General features: G+C 46.0%; 1 protein-coding gene across 3 annotated transcripts in view; it reads right to left on the bottom strand.

Moving 5' to 3' along the window:
* Positions 1 to 25912, bottom strand: part of METTL25 (methyltransferase like 25) — a 121115-nt gene extending 95203 nt beyond the window's left edge. The window contains exons 1-2 of one of the 3 annotated variants that reach the window (XM_059726135.1): positions 25651 to 25912; positions 11889 to 12047 (exon numbers count right to left, since the gene is read on the bottom strand). In XM_059726135.1, the coding sequence (XP_059582118.1) occupies positions 11889 to 12047; positions 25651 to 25912 (421 nt within the window). Of the gene's footprint in view, positions 1 to 11888; positions 14575 to 25650 lie in introns of those variants that run through there. The other 2 variants (XM_019494164.2, XM_019494161.2) reach the window with 2 other exon arrangements.
* Positions 25913 to 25948: the final 36 nt, after the last annotated feature.

Raw genomic sequence — 25948 nt, 5'->3', positions numbered from 1 at the left:
CAGAGTGCTGAGGGAATTAGCATAGGTCATTGAGGGACCCCTAGCACAGCTTTACGAACACTCATGGTGCTCTGGCGAGGTGTCTGAAGACTGGAAAAGGGCCAATGTGGTCCTCATTTTCAAAAAAGGGAGGAAGGAGGACTCAGGAAACTACAGGCCCGTTAGTCTTACCTCGGTCCTGGGGCAGCTTTTTGAGAAAATTATCCAGGAGCACATCTGCAAGGGACCAGCTGGGGAGATTATGCTTAGGGGCAACCAACATGGGTTCATTCAAGGCAGGTCTTGTCAGACCAACCTGGTGGCCTTCTACGAACAGGTCACAAAATCCTTGGATGCAGGTGTCACGGTGGACATAGTCTTTCTGAACTTTAGGAAGGTATTTCGACACTGTCTCTCACTCCATTCTCATCAAGAAATTAGATGACTGTGGCGTCGATGCCTACACAATCAGATGGGTCAAAAATTGGCTGGAGGGTCACACTTAAAGAGTGGTGGTGTCATTTTCGACATGGAGGGATGTGGGCAGTGAGGTCCCCCAGGGCTTGGTACTCGGGCCCGCACTGTTCAACATCTTCATCAGCGACTTGGATGAGGGGGTGAAAAGCACCCTGTTCATATTCGCAGAAGACGCTAAGATGTGGGGAGAAGTGGGCACGCTGGAGGAGAGGAACAGGCTGCAACTAGATCTAGACAGGTTACAGGGGTGGGCAGATGAGAACAGGATGGGATTCAATACTGGCAAGTGCAGGGTACTGCACCTAGGGAAGAAGAACCAACAGTATACCTACAGGCTGGGGAACTCCCTTCTAGTCAGCAGAGATGCAGAAAAGGATCTTGGTGTCATTACTGATTCCAAGTTGAACATGGGCTGCCAATGTGAGGACGCGGTCAGGAAGGCTAACTGCACCTTGTTATCATCCACAGATGCATCATGAGCAGGTCCAAGGAGGTGATCCTCCCCCTCTATGCGACACTGGTCAGGCCACAGTTGGAGTAGTGTGTCCAGTTCTGGGTGCCGCACTTCAGGAGGGATGTGGACAGCATCGAGAGGGTCCAGAGGGCCACTTGCATGGCCCTACGCAAGCGGAGGCTACGGGACCTGTACCTGGTCAGCCTCCACAAGAGAAGGCTGAGGGGGGATCTGATGGCCATCTACAAACTGGCCAAGGGGGACCAACATGCTATGGGACAGTCCCTGTTCCTCCGAGCACTACCAGGAGTAACAAGGAATAATGGCCATAAGTTGTCTGATAGTAGATTCAGGCTAGATATCAGGAGGCACTACTTCACAGTCAGGGTGGCCAGAAGCTCGAACCAACTTCCAAGGGAAATGTTGCTCACTCCTACCCTGGGGGTTTTCAAAAGGAGGCTAGACAATCACCTGGTGGAGGTGGTTTGACCCCAGCTTTCCTGCCCATGGCAGGGGGTCGGACTTAATGATCTGCTCAGGTCCCTTCCGACTCTACCAACTATGAAACTGAAATTATGAAAGGAGAAAAGAATTTGCCTAATGTGCTAGTCCTTATCTCTTGTTTAATTCCTTGCTCATTATGCATTCCCCACCCATCTAGGAAAGAAATATAGTCATTACACTCACAAAATGTCCAACATACAATAACTACATTTATACATTTTTTTAGCTGCCCTGTAAGTCTGTATATTCTCAGAATTATACTCATCTCCAAAGTTGGGCATGATTCCCAGCCCAAATTATGAGTGCACCTGCACAAAGCATTCCATCTGCATGACAACATTTAGCTCATAGCTGAAATGTTTGCAAATTTTCATATGATTTGAAAACTTTATTCAGAAATAATAACTGGCACTGTATTAGGAAACAGCATTCAAATTAACCTTTTAAAAAGCAATATAATTATATTTAAATGGGAAACAAAATGCAAGCCATCTCTCACTATAAACTGTTTTTCTAGTGGTCAATGTCTAGAAAACATACGTCTTCCTAATACATACAGTAGATGTTCTTCAAGCTATAACAATCATTGCTCTGAGTTAGAGCTAGGTGAATAATGGGTTCTGGTGTTATGCTAATTTTTTTTTTTAAATGGGAAAAAAATCAGTTCTGGCCAAGCTTTGACAGCAAATTTTCAAATCTTTGGTGAAACAAGAAAAAGGAAAGAAAAATATTTATTTAGGCCAACTGAAACACTGCATTTGACTCAAATTGAAATGTTTTGTTTTGGAGCTACGCAATGTTTTTTCTAACCATAATTTTAAAACTCAGTTCTATCTTTAAATAAAACCCCCAAGTTTCTTAATGAAAAGGCAGAAAGGAAACTGTACAGTATTTACAAAACAAAATGAGATGTACAATCCAGTGTTATGGATTCTTTTGATTCCCTAAAAATTCTTTCTTCTTTCTGGCAAATTTTATTATTCACTGAAAAAAAAAATGACTGTATTCTACTGTGAACATCAGCTGGAAAAGACCTTCACTGTGAGTTGACCCTCTTTTCCATTATCAGAACTTTATTTCTATGAGCCAAGACACTGAGAATTCATAGAGTGCTGCTACACTCAGGTTTCCAGTGCAGTGGAAAACAGCTGGTATTTTAGGGAGTTATTTTAAGCCACTAAATATTGTGGTTCCAGAAAAAAAGACCACCCAACTAGTATAGCTCTGGGTCCTAACACACTTTACTACCATCAAAAAGAAGAGACAAAATAGGCTGATGGTAGTGACTCTAGAGCTGTGATACTCAACCTTTTTAGACTCAAGGTACTGTTCAATAGATTTGAGGTAGCTCTTGGAAAATGTGAACTCTTAGTTTTATTCATTTTTTGATGACAGAAAGATAATAGACCAATTTTCTATTTCAAAGAACTCATACTACAACAGGTTAGAATGTTTTTAACACTGTGGATTCCTATTTGAAATCTCTGGATTTATCTTGTGAATAATATTTGTACACCTAATAGCAGTAACTTTGTGTGACACACAATGGCACCCTTGAAAGCATCTCAAGGCACTCCAGGGTACCACTGCACAGTGCTTGAGAATCATTATTTTAGAGGATTAAGATTTACATTCTTATTTCAAAAAACAGAAAATGCATGAGAAATGCTCCAGAGCTATTCTTCTGTCTCTTATTTACTTACTCTACTTTGGATCTTTCTGATCCACCTGATAAGTAGGGTGGCTGCTGATGGCTAGAAAATGGTATTTAGAGGTTTGCTTTTGGGAATTGACTTGTAGGTAAAGTAGATATGCATTAAAACAATGGTCCAGAGCAACAGCAAGGGTTAATTGATTTCTAAAAGCCTGTTTCTGAAAGTTTCCTCAAGGCCCACTGTGTTTGACAGAGGCAAGAAGCAAACAACACGGGCTGGGAAATTAAAGACATGCACCATACTTTCTATAACATGACATAAGGTGGCAGCAGGCCACAGTGCGCAACTGCAGAGCCCTTGGGATTTGTGGTTTTGGAGAACAGACCAAATTAGGAGAAGACCCAGAAAGAACCAAATTAGGATTTGTGCATGTGATGGGTTTGTGAAACAAAGGAATATGCTCACAGGACAGAATGTGGACAGTATGATGACCACAGAGATACCAATCAGCTATGCCTAAGATGAAAAGTTATCAGAAGGAGAAGATACAAAAGGAGGGATTTCATAGCAGCAGAGTCCCCAAGAGGGGAACTTGAGGCCACCATGGACAGAGGGCACACCACCAGCCCTTCTTGTGGGGGGTGGGCCTCAGCCTCCAACCTCCAGGCTGCTAACATCTGACATTCAAGAGAGAACCTCAGAGTGAAGCTCATGTACTGGCCAGAAATACCTTGACTCTGTGCAGTTCTAGGACTAGTAGACAGAATTGTTTGCATTATTCCTATCTGCTATCACTGTATATCAGTAACATTTGCCTAGTATCAAATGGAGAGGTTGTGGTCAGTCTGAGGGTTTGGATCCACCCAGAATAAAGTATCTGAACAGCTGCCTTCTGCCTACAAGCCTGTCAGCACCTGCTCTTTGCTGATGAACCTTTTCCTAGGCAATGGCTGGCCTTTAGTTCCCACTGTCAATTGGGGGATTTCAACTTTGACTGGGAACTTTTCATCTTGGATCCTGTATACATCAGCTAGGACTCCCTTTCACCTTTCTGCTCACGTGGGCACAGCAGGCCTCTTTCCAACTAAGACCCCAGGGCAGGAGCCTGAGATTTTCAGAGCTGCTGCAAAAGCCCCTGGTCTATAAGCTAGCCTTGCAGCAGGGGGCATGAAACCTTGCCTCCAGAAGGCTTGTTGCTTTCTTGATTCAACTGCACACTATCAAGTTGATTCACCTTCTTGACTAAGACCAGGGGTGGGCAAAACATGGCCCGTGGGCCACATCTGGCCCACCAGGCACTTCTCCCTGGCCCGCAGAGCCCCTTCAAAACTCACATAATGGTGGCTGCCTCTCTAAAAGTCTCCGGTGACACCAGCCACTGGCTGCAGCACCTCAGGGTGTTTACTTGGGTTCTGGTTACAAGGCAACCAACCCTGACCTCAGCCTAACCCAGCTGGCCTCACCTTACCCCTGGCTCAGGCCATGTTTGCAACTTGAGAGGGGTGGGGGGGCTGGACCAGAATCTGTGGTGCCAGTGAGGGGAAACAGTGTCTGGGCTGGGTTCTGCTTTGCTGCACAGGACTGGAAAGGCCCCTGCCCTGCAGATAAGCCCAGGAAAGCGGCTGCTGGGCAGGCTTTCCCCATGCCATGCCACTTGGGCCATGCAGGGTCGGGCTGGGCTGGCACTGGGAAGGGGAAGCAGCAGCTGGGCCGCAGCTCTGGCCCAGTCAGCACCACGGAGGAGAGGTGGCAGCGGAGTCACGTGCCGCTCGGGACAGGATGAGCCCAGCCAGAGCAGCAGGTGCTCAGCTGCACTTTCCCCCTACCTGCAGTCCCAAGCAGCACATGGCTCCGCCACAGCTTCTGCTGGCTGATGCAGACTCAGCCAGGCTCCTCCCATCCCCAGCAGCACGTGGGAAGCTGGCTTCAGCCGCATGCTGCTCCGGATAGGACGGACCGGCCGGGTCTGCACCAGCCAGGAAAGGCGACATGCAGCTGAAGTCAGTTCCTTATGTCCTGCTGGGGATGGGAGGAGCCTGGCTGGGTCTGCACTGGCCAGGAAAGGCGGCATGCAGCTGAAGTGGGCTTCCCACGTGCTGCTGGGGATGGGAGGAGCCCGTCCGGGTTGGCACCAGCCATCAGAAGCCACGTGCTGCTTGGGACGGGACAAGCCTGGCCGGAGTGCCAGGGGCTCAGAGGCACTTTCCTCCTGCCTGTGCTGGTCAATCCTGAGCGGCACACAGCTCTACCGATGCTTCTGCTGGCCAGTACCAACCTGCCCCATCCAGAGCAGCATGCGGCTGAAGCCAGCTTCTCACATGCTGCTGGGGACGGGAGGAGCCCAGCCGAGTCAGCACCAGCCAGCAGAAGTGGCGGCAGAGCCATGTGCCGCTCAGGACTGACCGGCACAGGCAGGGGGAAAGTGCAGCTGAGCCCCTGCCGCTCCAGCCGGGCTCATCCTGTCCCGAGCGGAACATGGCTCTGCTGCCGCTTCTGTTGGCTGGTGCAGACCCGGCTGGGCTCCTCCTATCCCCAGCACCACGTGAGAAACTGGCTTCAGCTACATGCTGCTCTGGATGGGACGGGCCCAGCCGGGTCTGCACCAGCCAGGAAAGGTGGCATGCAGCTAAAGTCGGCTCCTCACATGCTGCTGGGGACGGAAGGAGCCGGCCAGGTCTGCACTGGCCAGGGAAGGTGGCATGCAGCTGAAGTGGGCTTCCCATGTGCTGCTGGGGATGGGAGGAGCCCAGCTGGGTCTGCACCGGCCAGCAGAAGTGGCGGCAGAGCCGTGTGCTGCTCGCAACTGACCAGTGCAGGCAGGGGGAAAGTGCAGCTGAGCCCCTGCCACTCTGGCCAGGCTCATCCCATCCTGAGCGGCACATGAGGAGCCAACTTCAGTTGCATACTGCCTTTCCTGGCCGGTACAGACCTGACCAGGTCTGTCCCATCTGGAGCAGCATGCAGCTGAAGCCAGCTTCTGATGTGCAGCTGGGGACAGGGTGAGCCCGTCTGGGTTGGCACTGACCAGCAGAAGTAGTGGCAGAGCCTTCTCCTTTTGGGACCAGATGGCACAGGTAGGGGGAAAGTGCAGCAGCACCTGGAGAAGCCACTGCTTGATACAGGACGGGATGGGCTGGCTGGGCCCCACCAGGGAGGGAAAGCTGTGGCTGAGCCCCCTGTGGCTCAGGACAGGAGGGGTCCTACAGCACTGGAGGGTGCTGTGCTGGTGAGGAGACCTGGGCCTGGGCTGGCTTCTGCTCTGCAGGGGGGGGGGGGGGGGGCGGTAGGAGGCTAGGATGGGTAAGGACCAGGTCATGCTGGCACCTGGTCCTTACCCATCCCCTTGCACCCAGTGATGGGTGCAAGGGGAGGGACTTCCGGTGGCAGTGGTCAGGGGCGGGACTTCCGGTCCCAAGGTGGCAACCAGGGAGTGGGGCAACTGAAGGGGCGGGGCTACCCATGCAGCCGACAGTTCGCCAAAACTCATCAAGTGGCCCTCCACCTGAAATAATTGCCCACCCCTGACTTAGACCCATCTGCCTGGCTCTTGGCAAAAGCCCTGGCCAACTGGCTGGGTCTGCAGGGAAAGGCCCTAGCTGCAAGCGCTTTCCCCATGTCTGCATATGGGTTAAGTATATTAACCACTACCGTACATGGCATCTTTCAGTTCCACTGTCTACTTCATAACTGAATTGTACTTGATGAACTGCACACTAGCTGTAACCATCTACTGTCTTAACTAACTGTATTCCTTTTAATTCCACCATTAACAGTGGCAGCTACTGTCAAAGGACTGTTATTACTACACTTGAAAATGATGGCAATTACTCAGTTTCAACCTCCTAATAGCACAGCACTGACAATGTTGTAAACAATGGTGGTTGAGTAAACAGCATTATTAGTGCCTGATATATATTACCCTGAAACTGACTAGCTCCCATCATTCTGAAGACTTCTATTAGCAACCCTGAAGCTATTAGATGCCTTGAAAAATTAGGGAAACTAGTCAGGTTTGCGCTGCTAATAACACAGAACTGATAGCACTATGTACTGAATGGTTATCACATCCATTATTAATTAGGATAAGCACATAATGGGCACGTCTACACATGAATATTAATGTGATGCAATAAATTCCGTGGCAGTTCATGCTGAAGTTTACTGCTCCTGGGTGCAGCATTTACATGTGTGCCCAGGACCACAGCATGTTGAGCTAGGGTGGCACAGCCCCAGCTGGCAGAGGCACCTGGCTCAAACTTCTATGGAGGGGCTGGCTGGGGCACAAGGGTGCTTCAGTGTGAGGCTAGCCAGCAGGCAGACCCCACACTAAATAACCCTCACTTCCCAGCCAGCCCTATTAGCATCTACACGTGCATTGCAGTGGAGTGAATAATTCCGCTGTAGGACAGCACTTATATCTGGCAGTACTAACCTACAGAGGAGTTAATTACTTTACTCCAGCCTAACAGGTCTGTACGTGTAGACTGGTGACACTTTGCTGCAGAGCTAATTAAGCAACTGCAGTAAGCATCTCATGTTGATGCACCCAGTGAAGATAAAGACAGCCTTTTTCTGTCCCAAGGTTATTTACTTAAATGGTGCATGCTAGATATATATGCATATGTGCATACACACCCACAGACATTCATGAAAAAGTGAATGAAAAACACAAAAAGTAGAATATAAAAGCTCTCCAGAGCCATCAACTATTCTTTTCTTTCATTTCTTTACCTTTCCATTTTTTAATTGTCCTAAAATGCTAATATATAAGGGTGTTTCAGAAGCTCAATACCATTTCAAAGGAAAATCATTTTGCATGTAAAGATCATTTACTAGACCACATCACTTCTCTTCTTCACATCCTACTCCAATTACCTGTGTGATGGACAAGTACCTTGGGGGTCTAGTTCAAGCCCACTGCCATATAGGTACTCTGCAAGTTTTTCTACTTACAGTTACTAACACACTTTGTATTCTATCTGTTTATAAAACTAGAGAGTGGGAAGGAAGAAGTTTTCAATCTAGGCAGGACAGACTGGTACTGGTTGAGCAAGGAAACCAAGACTGGTTGGGTAAGGGAAGAAAGGAAGCTTAGGGCTCACTGAGCAAGGAGACTAGACTGGAAGCCTGAAGAAAGTGGAAGACAGTTGAATGGAGCTGGGGAAATAGTAAGATTAGATGAGAACTAAGGGGGCAGAGAGACAAACTGTATTTTAAGGCAAATTAGAACAGCAGAAAAAGAGAAAGACATCTGACAGGTAGCTGTGGTGTCGCAAGGAGTGGCAAGGAAAGGAGCCAGGAAATAAGATGATGAGATGGGACAGATTATGACAGGAAACTACAGGATAGAGGCTGGATCTTAGCTGGCAGGGATTTAAATGTGTTTAATATGTGGATAGAGGCATCCTCTAGTGCACATTAATCAAATACTGCTCTGAAGATAGGAGTATTAAATTTCCTCAATGGCTTTTATATGGTCTTCATTGCTATAGTATTTGAGTATTTCACATACACGATTTTTTTTTTATAAAATCCCTGTAAAGAGAGGGAATGGTTATGATCCCCATGTTACAGAAGGGGAAGTAACACACAAAGAGATTAAGGTTAATGTATACACTAATTTTGGGTGCCCAGTTTGAGATGCTTAATACTTAGCATTATGTGGCATGTTATATATTTAAGTACAGCTCCCACTGATTTTAATTTGCACTGATTTTTGTATGAAATCAGCCACTCACAAAGCAAATAACAAACAATTAGTAACCACCTCTGAAAATCTGATTTAAGTGACTGGCTTAGCATCACACAAGAATTTGGTAGCAGAAGCAGAGATAGAAGCCAGTTCCTTATAGAAGCATTCAACTGCCTTAGCTATAAGAACAGTTTTTCTCTTCCTGCTATATTTGCCTCATTTACTACACACTTTCTGACTTGTGTGAAAATTGGGCGTGGGTCCTTTATTCTCCTACACTACATATTTCCCTGTGGAGGCACATTCTTGCACCAAATCAGGCACCAGTCCAGTAGAAAATGTAGTATTTGATCATGTCATTACAGACATGCAGGATCTTAGACATTTTCTAATGATGAAATTTTGCTATTTGTGGTAGTGGGAAGTCTCCGGGCAAGTGGTCCCCAGACAACGAGACCCCAAGAAATCCACTGGACCCCCAAGATGAGGCTGGAATGCCCATAAACCCACTGGGTCCCGGGACTTACCTGCAGGGTTACTGGCAGTGTGGACCAGAGAGCCTCAGGCACAGCGTCCATCCCGCTTCATCAGTGTGTGCCACATGCGGCTGACACATAGGAGCTGACATCACGAAAGTGCACTCGAAGCTGGCAGGAAGAAAGAGAGACTCAGGACCATGGCACCAAGAGCACAGAGTCCGAGTGGAGCATGCCCCAGGATGGGCAAAGTGAGCAGGGGAAAGCCTGCTTGCCTGAGTAGAGGCTCAGAGGAGCCTCTAGCCCAGGGGACACAAACTCCAGTGAAGAATAGGGAGCAATGAGCCACACAGGTCCTAGAGGAATGTTACATGCTCAGGAGAATGACATGAGCTCCAATCATGAGTTTGTTCTGGGAAGCCATGACTTCATATTGACTGTAAGAGTAATATGCGTAGGTATTAGAAGCTATAAGCCAGCTAGGCTAGCCCTGCTGGACACTGTAGTAAAAGCCCCATAGACTGTATAAAAGGCGTAGAGACCCTTAATCACCAGGGCTGAGAAGACACAGGACTAGTAGCTAGATGCCAGGGCTGGAGAAGGAGACTGATACCTTCTGGCAGTGTGAGGGTGAAAAAAGGACATGCCCACTTGGTGCAGAATCCAGGCATGGACGAATTGTTCAGCCAGACATAGCAATGGAGAGGACATTACAGAGAGAGACTTTCCACAGCATAATCTGAGACTACTAACCAAGTTCGAGCTCAGCCAACTGAGTGGCTAGCTGATGATACCATCTTTCCATCAGATGGCCAGCTGCCTGGCAAGAGTATAAGATCTGGTTGGCGTAAGGACAGGGTATAAGGGGAGGTAGAGCCCCAAGGACCAACAACCCAGGGTGCTCAAGTGGGCGAAGGCTATCGGTTAAGGATCCTCCCATCTTGTGAATAAGATCAAGACATGGTGGGTGAGATAGAGGGTGTGCCCCGTTAACACGAGTAAATGTAAGCCAAGCTGTAAGGCCCTAAGAACTAGCATTCAGCGGATGGACGTGCCAGATCTCACTGACAGAGTTGAGTCGAGCACAGCTGTCTACACTATTCTTAATCACATTGAACAGTACCTTATTCTGAGCTATATGGTGAATGTGCCTTAAACTTTGAGCAAGGACAAAGTTCTACTGGAAAAAACATACTATCTGTATGGGTCTTCTCTTGATCTTATGAATACACCCTGTATCAGATCTCTACCTGGCAGAGCAGTTTTCCCCTGGCACACAAATATATTTACTGCAGCCTAGCCCATTCATCTAATAAGGGAGGATGCTTAAATCCTAAAGAAGCCATTCTCTTCACTGAACTACCCCCTTTCTTCCTTGCAGAATTTGACTAAGATGGGTTGGAAGTATCCCCTTTGATTTAAATAGTTCTAAAATCCAAATAGCAAAAAGTCTCTGGTGGGACAGAACAGCAATCTGTACTCAAGTGTGGGCACAGAAAGTGAAAGTGGATGACTGAAAGTAGATTTGGTTTTATAATCTGAGTAGCGCCAAAGAAAAATTAGTAGTGAATATGAAGAGAATATGAAGTAATACACTCAAGTATGAGTATGTGCTTATATACATTTTTCATAGTTTCATATAGAAGATTATTTCCAATATGTCAGCCTGATAAGAATCAGAACATTTCACAAATGTAATGTACAATATTTTGGAAATGCAGGTATAAAGGAAAAAGTATGCTAGTATGTTATATACTACTAACTTAATGCTACAGCATAATATAGCTATATACAAATTCATTTACACTGTGCAACAGCTATTCTTTTACATACTGCGTGACTGGCCTTTAAGGGTTATTTCCTTTGTAAATAATTCAGCTTTGTATTAAAAACAAATCAAATTCAATTTCCCACTATTTTCTACAATGAGTTCCACTGAACTGGTTTCTGTTCCTTCTAATTTAAACCTTGGTGTGTATCAAAAACTCATAGGCTCTTTATTCATACTGCTTACCAAAAGAATCAGCAGACAACTTCTTTCAAGGACTAAAACTATACACATTCATGTTTTTTCATCAACTTTATTGTATAAAAAGTAAAATATGACTCTGTAAATGTAGGTTTATTTATTTCAATATTAAATTTTCAGGAGTGAATGCTCAGTTCCATGAAATTTATACACATGTACAAAACAAATGCAGCCAAAAGCAGTAAAAACTGCAGAGATATATTTAGATTTGGTACAATGGGGACAACTCACTAATCAATCAAGCTAGAAACAAAGGTTTAAAAGAAGACTTGACAATCAAGGTCTTCAGGCCAGGGGTTGTTGGGAGAGTGATAGAAATGAAGTATTATAGCTCAAGGTGCAGAAGGACCTCTTTACTAGTCAGTTGTTCCACAGTATTGCCAAGAGAAGGGGGAAACAATAATTTTCTTGTTGGGATGAGAGTGTTACATTTGGTTTCATAAGTTTTGTTTTAAGTTCTGTTTTATACACTTGTTAGCGCTTTTTAGTATAGGATACTGTGAAGGAGTGAGAAAGAGTAAACAAAGGCCTGGAGGTGCCTTATATGCTAGGCAGGGGAGGTCAGGAGAAGAAAAGCAGCCTGCAGCAACAGACAGGGAGAGTGAAAGCAAGCAACACTTACAGCATGGAGGGCAGGTGTGGCTGCAGCTGGAGACGGGAAGGGAAGAGAAACAATCACCACACTTCCGGAGCAGCATCTTGCTCCAGACTGGAGAAGGGAGGCTGCTCAGAGGTATTTCCAGTCCTGGAGAGGGGCAGAATGGGGTTGATTCCCTGCCAGCTGCAGAGAGAAGAAGAGCTGAGCATCCCAGCAGGCAAGTGTTGCAAAACCTGCCAAAGAAACACTGTGAGTGTGACCCAGAGAAGGAAGCAGGTGGAGGCCGGCACACACAAGGCTTTTGATAATCCCTGGAGTGGAGCGACAGCTGAGGATCCGGGGGAGAGGCCAGAAGGATTGTTGTTTTGAGGTTAGAGCCTTGCTGCACGTGGGAGAGATCCCATTGGGACTGTGAATGCTCACGAGTAAGCCAGGGCAGGCCTGTGCAGAACAGTGACTGGATTAACTGGGGTTTTTTTTGTTGTGACTGGGACATGAGAGCCTGACCCTAGGTGAAGGGGACATGGACCGAGTCTGACAAAGAGACTGAGAGCAGTCAGGTTTTGCTTTCTTTTTTTTTTTTTTTGGATATTTGAGTGCAGGCCAAGGCCAGCCCCTGGAGGGGTGTGCACCTAACTAAAGCTGACGGTCACCCTGGTGGCAGAGGTCAGAACAACAGACCAACTGGCAGCATTAAGATCTGGCTGCAGAGAACTACGAATGCCATCTGGAGAGGCTAAGGTAGGATAACGGGGAGGTTTGGAGCCCCAGAGAAGAAAACAGGGATTGAGACCGGGTAGGATCACCTTGGCCATTGCCTCCTAGCAATATAATGTCATCAAAGTCATGGCAGGCAAGAAACATAAGACCAACTTCCTGGCAGACCAGGTGATCCGAAGCCGATGTCCACCCTGTCACCGCCTGTAGGAAAATGAGCTCAGGGCAGTGGCAGCAAGCCCTATAACACCTACACTCGTCACAGATACCTATGAAATCTCCTATCTGGTGCAAAATATATTTATTTATTTTGTTTCTAATTCTAATTCTGTTTTCTAGCAGATTAACATCCTTTCAGCATTTTTAGAACTCGCATACAGTCTTGAGCCATAAAGACAAGGATTCCAAAAATATAGTCTTGTTAGCCATTACTACCTTTTAAAAAAATGCACTGTTCTCAGGGCAATTGTCTACCATGAAAAAACTTTTTTGAACACAATTCATTTGTCTCATTCTTTTTCATATAATAATCCCAAATTAAAGATGTTTTAGAATTTATATAGTATGTTAATGGTATCCATTACAATATTTTGAAATACTTCTTTAACATGTGAAAGATAAATGAGAAACTGATTTGAATGAACTCAGACTCAACATTAGGAAAAACTTTCATAGTCAGGGTGTCCAGACTGTGGAGTAAGTTCCCTCCAGAGGTGGTGCAATCACCTACCCTGGAAATCTTCATGAGGATACTGGACAGTCACTTCGCTGGGGTCATTCGACCACAGTTGTCTTTCTTGCTTGGTGCAGGGGGCTGGACCCGATAATCTACTGAGGTCCCTTCCAGCCTTACAGTCTATGAATCTATGAATGTATGAACTTTTATCTTCATTTAGACATATGGTAAAAAACTAGGCATGCCCCGATATATTGGTTGGCCATCGAATTGGCACTGATAAAAGGAGAAATGATATTATTGGCTATCATCTTTTTTTGATTGTTGTAGCCGATAATTAGGACTGCATGCCCAGAGCACTCTAGCGCGTGTAGTTTGGTCCCTGCACCTCACTGCTGGCTCAAGCCTGTGGAAGACTACAGGTCCTGAAGAGCAGCAGGAGGGGGAGGGGGTGCATGGGCAGGGTAGGGTGCTACAAAAGGAATATTCCTTTCCACCAGGCACTGGGTACCTTTGCAAAAGCGACTTCTCCCTGGTGGCTGCAGGAGCTTGGCTGTGTGGGACTCACCAGCACTGAAGCAGCAGTGTGCTCTGGGGCTCTAAATGTGCCTGGCACCACTGTTCACATGAGGATCCACTCTGCCTGCCCAGGACCGCAGCAGGGGCTCTATGGGGAGCAGGGCTGCAGGTAGGAGCCATAGGCAAGGGGGAGATATGCATAGGAATAAGGTGGCCACTGTCTTCCTCATCGAGGGATAGAACAGGCGGGGGGGGAGGGGTGTGAGAAAGGCAAAACAAAACAAAAATGTCAGTAGTTTAAAATGCCTTGCATTATTACTAAATATTGGTTATCAGATTAGCATTGGCTGATATGGCTGGTTAATCACTGGCTATCGGTATCGGCCAAGAAAATCTTTATCTGTAAAAACATATTCCAGTTTCTAATCAATTTCTTCCTCAGTGTCTGGTTAGATATATTCCTTATAGTTTCTTACCTTAAACACACTGCACTCTTACATCATTAAAGAATAATGAAACTTAGAGAAAAAAGTCCTTTGTCACTATAATGATAGCAGGCACAAAATAATCCTTGCATCAGGCACTTAATAATTTTAATTATTTGTAAACATCCTTTCCCTCCTACAAAACAGGGATAACCACTTCATTATACTTTCCCATAATGAATCTATGAAAAAAATAAGTAGAAGATTATAATTGTAGCATTTCTGTAATAATGTGGTTGGGAAGAAGAAAAAGCCTAAAACACATTTTCACTAAATCATAAAATAAACATTAGTATAGAAACAAAAGCATTACAATCACAATGAAAAGGTAACTGGAGTTTCAGTAAAAAATATCTTGATGTTTATGAGTGCTGATTTATAAAGAAAAAGACAAAATTAGTGCAAAAACCCATATCTTATTCATATTATTAAAGTTATGCATAATGACCTATTTTGGATTGGTTAGTCTGTTTTATTTTGTAATTACATGCAAAGCTTTAAAAATAGTACTTCCATCTGTTGGAAATGTATATAGTGCATGTCCTTACTGTACTGTCCTTTCTGTGCCAATGTTAACTTCAGACAGAACTTGTTAAATGGAGCCAACTATTTATTTCTATATTATTACTTAATTAAAAAAACTATTTGCCAAAGGGTTTTTGTTTTGTTTTGGGTGGGTTTTTTGGACATAAGTACAGGAAGATCAAAATACAGCACTCCCACTGAAGTTGATAACAGCTTTTATAGTGTTTGAAAATATGTTTAATGCTGAAATAAAAAGCACTAAGAGATTGTCACTTCACTGAATGTGGTAATCTGATTAAAGAGTAAAACAACAAACAGAACTACTAAATCATCATGTAACATTAACAGAGCATCACCTCACCCACAATCCTACCACACTAAGGCTAAAAACAGACATTGTTTTTGCAACTTCAGCTGTGCCAGGATGTGTCCAAGACGTCAGGCCCCTGCTACTCCCAGGGCTTCAAGAGCCCAATCCTGTGGTACAACTACAAATGGGGGAACAACTTTGCAAATGGGGGAACAATTTGTGGTTCCCCCATTTGCAGAAAGCATCCCCAACTCCAGGGATTTCTGGGGTGCACTGCTGACAACAGAGGCCCTTAAAGTCCCAGAAACACCTGCCCAGGGTTCCCCCATTTTCAGAGACATGCACTGAGTGAGCAGGTGACACCACAATATGCATCCCCGATGAATCCTTTACCAAAGGAATCCCTTGCTGGGAGATCCCTGAGGCAAGCCTTTGCAAGCAGGAACTTTCAGCAGGTGCTCCCAAGGCTTCATAGTTTCGTAGCTGGTAGGGTCGGAAGGGACCTAAGCAGATCATCAAGTCCAACCCTCTGACATGGGCAGTAAAGAATACTGGGGTCAAATGACCCCAGCTAGGTGATTATCTAGCCTCCTTTTGAAGACCCCCCAGGGTAGGAGTGTGCACCACTTCCCTTAGAAGTTGGTTCCAGCTCTTAGCCACCCTGACTGTGAAGTAGTGCCTCCTGATGTCTAGCCTGAACCTACTTTCAATCAACTTATGACCATTATTCCTAGTTACTCCTGGTAGTGCTCAGGGAAACAGGACGCTCCCATTCCCCGCTGGTCCCCCCTGGTAAGTTTATAGACGGCCACCAGATCCCCTCTCAGCCTTCTCTTCTGAAGGCTGAACAGGTTCAGGTCCCATAGCCTCTTCTCATAGGGCCTGCCATGGTGCCCCCTGACCATGCGAGTGGCCCTCCTCTGGACCCTCTCAATGCTGTCCACATCCCTCCTGAAGTGCAGCACCCAGAACTGGACACAGTACTCCAACTGCAGCCTGACCAATGTTGCATAGAGGGGGAGGATCACCTCCTTGGACCTGCTCGTGATGCATCTGTGGATGCATGACAAGGTGCAGTTAGCCATATTTACCCCGTCCTCACATTGGCAGCCCATGTTCAACTTGGAATCAATAATGACTCCAAAATCATTTTCTGCCTCTGTGCTGACGAGAAGGGAGTTCCCCAGCCTATAGGTATGCTGCTGGTTCTTTCTCCCTAGGTGCAGCCCCTTGCACTTGTCAGTATTGAATCCCATCCTATTCTCATCTGCCCACCCCTGTAACCTGTACAGATCCAATTGCAGCCTGTCCCTCCCTTCTAGCATGCCCACCTCTCCCCACATCTTAGTGTCATCTGTGAATTTGAACAAGGTGCTTTTCACCCCCTTGTCCCTGTTGCTGATGAAGATGTAAACAGTGCGGACCTGAGGACAGAGCCCTGGGGGACCCTACTGCCCACATTCCCCCCCGGTCGAAAATGACCCATCCACCACCACTCACTGGGTGCGGCCCTCTAGCCAATTTGCGACCCACCTGACTGTGTAGGCATCGACACCACAGTCGCCTAATTTTTTAATGAGAAATGGGTGAGACACAGTGTCGAAGGTCTTCCTAAAGTCCAGAAAGACTATGTCCACCGCAACACCTGTGTCCAAGGATTGTGTGACCTGATCTTAGAAGGCCACCAGGTTGCCCTGACAGAACCTGCCCCTAATGAACCCATGTTGGTTGCCCCTAAGCATAATTTCCCCTGCTGGTCCCTCGCAGATGTGCTCCTGGATAATTTTCTCAAAGAGCTTCCCTAGGACCAAGGAAAGACTAACGGGCCTGTAGTTTCCTGGGCCCTCCTTCCTTTCTTTTTTGAAAATGGGGGCCAGAGGAATGCCCCTGTTGGGGAATTGTTAGAGAGTGCAGGAGAAATCCAGGGGCATGCAGGATCAGGCTCCTCACCAAAGCCCCAGGCGTGCCTACTCAGGCAGCTGGAGACCATGGGCAAGTCCAAGCTGCCTGAGCTCTCCTGCCATAAGGTAAAGTGACCTCCACCACACAAAAGCAGCATGAAGTTATACTACATATCATTGCAGCCTTAATTTTAGGCATTTGTGGCACAATAAAGGGTATGGACATCTGTTTGCTTGGGTTTTGTGCCACCATAAAAATTTTCATGGCAGCACAAAGGCAATGTCTACTTTCAGCCTAAATTGTAACTTCAGCTGCCAACTAAGCAGTTGTATTGAATGTTACCTCAAAGTACAGAATTGTAATTTTTTACTTCATGTATTCTAGAAATTTATAAAAGGCAGGTTTTTTTCAACTTTGACTACTCACTATATAAAGTCTACTTTATGTCCCTTAATGAACACCTGTAAATAAATATTCAGGCAAAGAGTAAGCATGCCAAAAAATCAAAATTATAGCCTGAGTAGTTAAGTAATTTGCAGTATAAACCTGAAAAATAGTTAAACATACATTTTCTAAAACATCTGCTTCCAACTGTATGGTAATCTAAATCATTGCTAAATAAATGAGACAAACATGATATACTTCAGCTCTTGGATTCGTGAAAAGTAGTACAGTCTAAAACTGGACTTGAATTTCTGTAAATTACAAAGAAAATGAGGACAACATTCTTTATATTCAATACAGACAAATGTGAAGAGTTCATATGGGAATATTCTTGGATGTCAAGTTATAGAAAACAAAATCTCCCTCTTGTAGAAAGCAATGTACACAGCAGAACTGGAATGCAATGTTTCTTCAATTACTCATGAGAAAAAAAATACAATTTGTCTCTTGACCACTTTTTGGTGGATGTCTGGCATGCTGACCACCCTGATGACCCCACCACATTTATTCACCTTTGTCAGGGTGAAGGAACAGTGGGCACATCATTCCCAGTTGCACAGCAGTACTGGTGAACAAGTTAAGAGGCTGTGACTTGGATGACTACACAGTCCGGCGGGTGACGAATTGGCTAGAGGGTCACAACCAGAAAGTCGTGGTGGATGGGTCAGTTTCGACCTGGAAGGGTGTGGGCAGTGAGGTCCCGCAGGGCTCGGTCCTTGGACCGATACTCTTTAATGTCTTCATCAGTGACTTGGACGAGGGAGTGAAATGTACTCTGTCCAAGTTTGCAGATGACACAAAGCTATGGGGAGAAGTGGACACGCTGGAGGGCAGGGAACAGCTGCAGGCAGACCTAGACAGGTTGGACAAGTGGGCAGAAAACAACAGAATGCAGTTCAACAAGGAGAAATGCAAAGTGCTGCACCTAGGGAGGAAAAATGTCCAGCACACCTACAGCCTAGGAAATGACCTGCTGGGTGGCAAAGAGGTGGAAAGGGATCTTGGAGTCCTAGTGGACTCCAAGATGAACATGAGTCGGCAGTGTGACGAAGCCATCAGAAAAGCCAATGGCACTTTATCGTGCATCAGCAGATGCATGACGAATAGGTCCAAAAAGGTGATACTTCCCCTCTATCAGGCGCTGGTCAGACCGCAGTTGGAGTACTGCGTGCAATTCTGGGCGCCACACTTCAGGAGGGATGCGGATAACCTGGAGAGGGTCCAGAGAAGGGCCACTCGTATGGTTAAGGGCCTGCAGACCAAGCCCTACGAGGAGAGACTAGAGAAACTGGACCTTTTCAGCCTCCGCAAGAGAAGGTTGAGAGGCGACCTTGTGGCTGCCTATAAGTTCATCACGGGGGCACAAAAGGGAATTGGTGAGGTTTTATTCACCAAGGCACTCCCGGGGGTTACAAGAAATAATGGCCACAAGCTAGCAGAGAGCAGATTTAGATTGGACATTAGGAAGAACTTCACAGTTCGAGTGGCCAAGGTCTGGAACGGGCTCCCAAGGGAGGTGGTGCTCTCCCCTACCCTGGGGGTCTTCAAGAGGAGGTTAGATGAGCATCTAGCTGGGGTCATCTAGACCCAGCACTCTTTCCTGCCTATGCAGGGGGTCGGACTCGATGATCTATGGAGGTCCCTTCCGACCCTAACATCTATGAATCTATGAGCATATACGTCTCTCTGCTAAACACTGTCCAGGTCTACACCACCAGCATTATGTTGCCACCTCATACATTTTAACTCCCTACAAGAAATACAATACTGCACAAGATAGTTTTGCAACGACAAGCAAAGCAAACCAAAGCTTTGTAAAAAATGTTAGATTTTTACTGGCACACTCTACATTTTGTTATCAACATTGTATAATCCACTCTAACAACGTTGTCTTTAAATTCCAATTGAGCTTCCCCTTTTTATAAGCGGACTCTTAAGAGTATCTGAAGCTTTTCCTATGCTAGAGGCACATGCCAGAGTGTGGTATGTGAAGGCATTTTGTTTGGCATGGGTACTTTGGGGCAGACAACACAGAAGTGGCCAGGGCTGTGCTGCCACAAGGATTGGGCCTCTCACAGCTCCCCTGCCATCCGTCCCGGCGTGCCAACATCTTACAAGTCAAGGTTGTGGGTGTTTTTGGCACTCTGCCCCAAAACATCACTGACCCCTGTTCTATGCCACTCATCTGATATAATTCTGAATCCTTTAACAGTCAGTTATGAACTTCTCCAAATAAACAAGGTAGTTCTTGACATGCAGAATTGGTGAGCTCAGCATCACATATATTTGTTCATTGAAGGAAAGTCAAAGTCTTAACAGGCACATTCATAAGTTACAATATTTTATGTAGTACAACACAACAATCGTTCCAAACAAAGTTACTACTATCTTAATATCTCTCATAAGATTGTAGAGCTAATGCATACATATCTATTCATTTTCACTGCTATTCTCTAGTTTGCTTTTTGCTTACATTTGGTTTAGATACGACAAAACCTAGTATTGTTATTAAAAATAAAAAGTATTATTGCATTTAAATGAAAGAATTATTCTATTTTCTGCATTCTCCTCTATTTTAATTTTAATACAAGCTTGCATTTTATTCATTTTTAAACACCAGTAGACATTTCTTAGATACCTTCACTGAGAAACCTACAATGATGATTGGAACTTTCACTTTATTTAAAATGAATCAGTGTTTATATCTTCTTTGAACTGCTCATTTTAATTCACAATTCACAACTGCCTACAATTAATTTGATCTTTTTGATCTTGCCCAGTGTTTAGGCCCATATAGAGTTCCTCACAATCTTCCCTAACCATGATTAAGTTAGAGAGGTAGTTAGCCATGTAAGTTTGAAATCAAGACTAGTTGAGTGAGACAGGTAAAAGATTACTTGAGCGACAGACTACCCTATCAGATGTTATGCTTATGCCCCTCTGATTCAGTTAGTTTCTAAGATGCACCTCCACCCCGCCTTCTGCTTAATGTAAATAATTGTTAATAATCAGCAACTATATGCTCCTCTTCCAGACTGAACTTTGAAATATTCAACAATTATAGTCTTGGAACAGATTATTAGGTCCTTTCTTTGTTTCTCTTCAAGTAAGAGCTTTTATTCCATCTCCCTCTCAGATGCCATTAGTTATTGCTCCCTGGCTCCTCCTCAGTTTCTTAGTTTTTATATCTAGATCTCTTTTGGACTCCTGGGCTGTGTCCACACATGCACGGACATTTGGTTCCCCAAACCAAACTAGTAGTACTAGTGGAACTAGTAGTTGCACACCTTTTGTCCACACTCATCTGGACGTGGCCCTGGTGTTTGTATTTCCATAATAAGGACCAGTCTGACCTCACACACTCTTGCACCTTATAATGATTCCACTTGTATGATTTCCTTGATAGTTTTTTGTACCAATTCAAATACTAACACTTCCAACTGGATTCTTACCAAACATTTTCTCCCCATTTCTTAGCAGCTGCAAGACATGCAAGGCTGTGTTGACACAGTCCTTGCTCACCCCTTGCCTATAACGCCCATGTCCTATGGGTAGGGATGTAACAAAATCACAATTTCACAATTTTTGTGGAACATGCAAAATCAGACATTTTCTGTGAAAATTACAGAAATCTGTGAAAAAAGGAGCCCCTCAGAAAAGCAGGGGAAATAGGGCTCTGTGTAAAAATAAAAGGTTTTTCTTAATTTTTTTTCCTGGGCAGCAACCATCCCTGGTTGCTGATTACGTGAGAGGGCTGCCCTCCTGCAACCTCTCAACCCTGCAGCCCAGCCAGAGATGGACAGGCCCAGCCATCCTTTACTTCTCCGCAGTTATAGCTGCCTGGCCCTGCTGGGCTCATCCCAAAGTAAGTGGGTACTGCAGAGGGTGTGGGACAGGGATGGAGGGAGCAGGGCTGGGCTGAGCAGAGCAAAGCTGAGGGGGGCTAGCGGGTAAGCGTGGCCAGGCTATATTGGGGGAGAGGGGCTGGGCCAAGGGGAGCAGAGCTGGGTGTGGGGGGGAAAGTGGCCTGGGTGGGGGGCAGCAGGGGGGCAGTGGCCCATCCATATTGCCCGCATAGGGCTGAGAAGAGCAGGACTGGGCCAGGAGGAGTGGAGCCAGACCAGGGTCAGGGGGAGGAGCTGTGTGGCCTGGATGGGGGGGCAATAGGACTGCAACGAGCTGCCCCCATGTCTGTGCAGGTTTGGGAGAGGCCAGGAGGGACTCATTTTTTTCCCCTGTGCAGGCCAGGGCCAGGTGGGGAGCAGGGCCAGGCCAGGCTAGGGGGCAGTGGGGTGGTGGTGGCATCCCATGTGTCTGCTGGCCATCCCAGCCAATCAGAGGCATGGGGTGGGAGGCGGTTGTAATCTACCTATGAAATTGGAGTCTAGAGCCATGGTGAACGCACGAAATTTGGCCCCGAGTTCTGCAATTTGAATACATGCCCCACCCCTGGGCAACAACACCCCAAATTCCCTGGCCCACTGGTGGGTTGGATGGAACATCTCCAAGGGCTGGATCTAGCCCTTGGGTCATATGTTCGACATCTCTATTTAAACAAAATTGGCCAAGGAGCTCTCTGAGCCACTAATGCTGATATTTAACAATTTTTGAATTTGGTGAAATTCCAGTGAAATGGAAGAAATCTAATGTGCCAATATATAAAAAGAATAAAATAAGGTGACCACGCAACTTATAGGCTAATTAGCTTGACAACAATTCTATAGACAAAGTCATGATAAATTTGATGAAGCAGACAGTAAATAATAAAAGAACAAGGGCAGAATTAATACAAATCCACAGAGCCTTATGGAAAACAGCTCTAAACAAATATTTGTCAAAAAAGATAAAAAATTTAGGTGACAAAGGTAACAGTGGCATCGTTATATATTTACATTTCTACAAAATGTTTGACTTAATATGTCACAACATTCTTATAAAAATATTACATATTACACTGATTAAAAACTGAATCACAGTTCTCAAAAAATAACTGTAAATGGGAAATCACTGTACAACTGGAGAATTTTTTATGGGTTCATACAAGAATCAGTTCCTGATGCATTTTGTTTCTATCCCAGTAGCTTTATCAGTCATCTAGCAGAATATAAAATTACTGTTGGTAAGGTGTGCAAAAGACATGTCAATGTTACAGAGTGATTTGCTTGCATAGTAAGTGGAAGTCACAATGAACAATATGTTTTCTTACAGCTAAATGGAACCCCATACATCTAGGAATCAAGAATACAGGTCACACTTACAGAATGGGGGGAGTATTCTGGAAAACAGTGACTCACAAAAAGCAGAGAAGTTATAAAGAATAACCTAATGAACCTAATGTTCTTGGAGCAGGTTTTGAAAAACGCTAAAAGAATTATCCTAGGTTTGTTGTCCACTGAAAGATTGACAAAATTCAGTGTATTTAGCTTTAAAGAAAGAGGTTTAGTGGTGCCACAACTGCAGTCTAAGGGTATCTACTATGGGAATCTACTAGAGTGTCTTGTAGCAGAAAGCTCCCTTTGTACATTTCCCTTCTGGCCATTGATATAACAGAAGCCCCTTCTTGCTTATAACCCTCCCCCCACCCCCATTTTGTGCATTTCTTTTTCTTCTCAGCATTGGCAGAGACTTAGCACACTCATTGCATGGGTGTGGCAAGGCTCACAGCAAGCCAGAAAGCTAAAGTGGCTTTCTGTAGAAGAAACCTAGAAACTACATCCACATATCAATTAAGCTCAGTGTCCCTAAAGAAAACAAAAGAACTAAAATATCCACTGCAAAGACTGTAAATATATCCTGTGCTAACCTAACTCACTTACTGTCCCCAGTAACCTTTAATCCTCACTACCTCACACTGCATTTTTATATATTTTTCACACTGCAGTTTCATATTTCATCTGTCTCGTCTTTACCATGGCATTTTGTATTTTATATTTTATACTTTTAAACTCTTAAGGAATGTACTCCCTGTAGAATGAAGTTACATCCTGGACCATTCTTAAAACTGCATTGAATTGTAAAGTTATAAAATCTGTTGAGTGAATGTGAGTGAATGATGATCATTTTTCTGAGAGCCCGCACGGCTCAGAATCTTCAGCTGAGACAAGCCTATTGCACTACCAAGAGAATTTTTGTTAATACTGTTGACAACATAGTCGGGTTTGGGAAACCTCTCAGGTGAGAGTACTGTTCAAGATTGTACAGTACTCCAGGTCAACCCTGAGTATATTTTCTTTTTGGCGGGGATATATGTCCCATGAAACCATCTGGTGGGAGCCCCTGTTGGACTGTACCTGATTACAGGAACTACTGGACTAGAACGGTGTTTACTGTCAACATACAACAAAACCTGGGCATAGAAGGGCCAGGACGTTGTCGGTATTTTTGTTATTAATATTTATCATTTCTCAGAGTGCTGAAGTTCAAACATGGACTAATACCCTGTTCCATATAGTGTTGGGCAGGAATTTTACTGCTTTACCATACATCATTACTGTTACAGAGTGGCAAGGGCCAGGGGTGTAGGGATGAAGGAGACCCCAGAAGATCTGGCAGACGTCCCTGAAATTAAGCCTATTCACAAATTCTTCCTCCCTATAAAATACAGTATGACATCAAATCATGGGAGACTAGAGGACAAGAGTATAATTTAACAGGAACTGCAGACAGAGACGTCCTCAGACCTCTATATCGACAGCACAATCAAGCAAGACGCATAAGAGGCACGGGCCACAGCCATATCAGGTGACCCCTTGACACTATCCAATAACTGTAATGTAAAATTAAGAGTGCCTCCACCAGAGACTATAATCCAAGACTCCTCCTTTCCATACACTATGCACACATATATACATACAAAAAGACATATGCATACATTTATATATATATATATACACACACACACGCACGCACACACACATATATATACACGTGTGTATAGTGTGCATATATGTATATGTGTATCTAATAAAAGATATCGCATCTAGCACACTGTGTATGAGTGAAGGCTCAGACCGTGTGTGTGTGTGTGTGTGTGTGTGTAGCATATACATATACACACACATATATATATATATATATATATATGTACTAGCCAACTGCCTGTGAAGAATGATGGGGGGAAGGGGGAACAGAGGCCTGTGTCTGGCCCCTGCCCCTCCTCCCGTGTTTTAGGTCTGGTCCTGCTTCCATGGCCCTCCCCCCAAGCATGGGCCTGGTCCGCCCACCCCTGTGCTCCGGGTCCGCCTGGCCCACAGCCATGTGCCGCCCCTCCCTGATCCCCTCTCCCTCCCAGCTGTTGGCAGGACCTGGTGGCAGCAAGATACCATCACCATGCCCCTCTCTCCCTCCCCTCCCTCCCCATTCCTGCTGCCTTTTGATGGGGCCCGGCAACGGCAAGGTGGCAGCGGTGTGCTCCCCAACATCATGGCAAGCAGGGACCGAATCTCATGTCCAGCCCCACCTCCGCTTCTCATCCGGTTGGGGGAGGGGGTGAACAGGCCCTCTCTCCCCACCCACGTCCTCGCTTCTTTGGGGCCGGTCCCGCTCCCGCTCCCCTCCCCCTTCGGGGCTGCTGTCAGGGCACAGCAGCGGTGATGGCAGGGCACTGCCACTGTGCCCCTGCTCCTGCTCCTCCCCCCACCGCAGGCTTTTGTCAGAGCCTGACAGCTCTGCGTCCCCCCACGTCTGGTCCCAGCCCTGCTTCTTGTCTGGTTGCGGGATGGGGGGAATGGGCCCACACCCCACCTCTCCCCACTCCATCACTACTGCCTGCCAGCTGTGCCGGCCATGGCCCCATCCCATGTCCCGGCCCTGTCCTAGTGCTCTTGGATCACTCTGATTGGCTGTTTCTGTCAGCCAATCAGAGTGTGAATAAAGCCTTATGGACAGACAGACAGACTAAGGCTCAAATTAGAAAAGATGTGTGTGTATAGTGTATACACACACACACACACTATACACAAACTGTACATGTGCGTGCCTATAGTGGGCATATTATATGTATAGACATGTGTCTATAGTGTGTATATATGTACATTGTACATATATATATATATATATATATATATCGCATATACACATTACACACACATATAGATATATATAGTGTGTGTGACCAACAGGGGGCCCGGGACCCGCAGGACACGGGGGGCAAGGTCCCAGGGAGACGCATCGCACCACGGAGCACCCCCCGCCCCGCCCCGCACTCACCCCCGGGCCCGGCAGCTGCAGCGCCAGCGGCCTCCTGCAGGGAGCGCTGCGGCTGGAGGGGGCCGGGCTCCCGCAGCGCGCGCAGCACCTTATCCGGAGGCAGCGCTACCAGCTGCGCCCACAGCCCGCGCGTGTAGAAGTCCACCGTGTGCGCGCGGCTCAGCGGCAGTGCCCGCGCCAGGAACCGCGCCGCCCGCCGCAGCCGCCGGCCCACCGTCTCCGCGCTCGGCTCGGGTGGCAGGGGGCCCCCAGAGCGCGGCATGGCGGCCTCCGCTCCGCTGCGCTCCGCCTGCCTCCC

This window comes from Alligator mississippiensis, chromosome 4 (assembly GCF_030867095.1).
Source record: "Alligator mississippiensis isolate rAllMis1 chromosome 4, rAllMis1, whole genome shotgun sequence".
NCBI lineage: Eukaryota > Metazoa > Chordata > Crocodylia > Alligatoridae > Alligator > Alligator mississippiensis.
The sequence above is the reverse complement of the archived record's forward strand: the minus strand, read 5'-3'. Positions and strand labels throughout refer to the sequence as shown.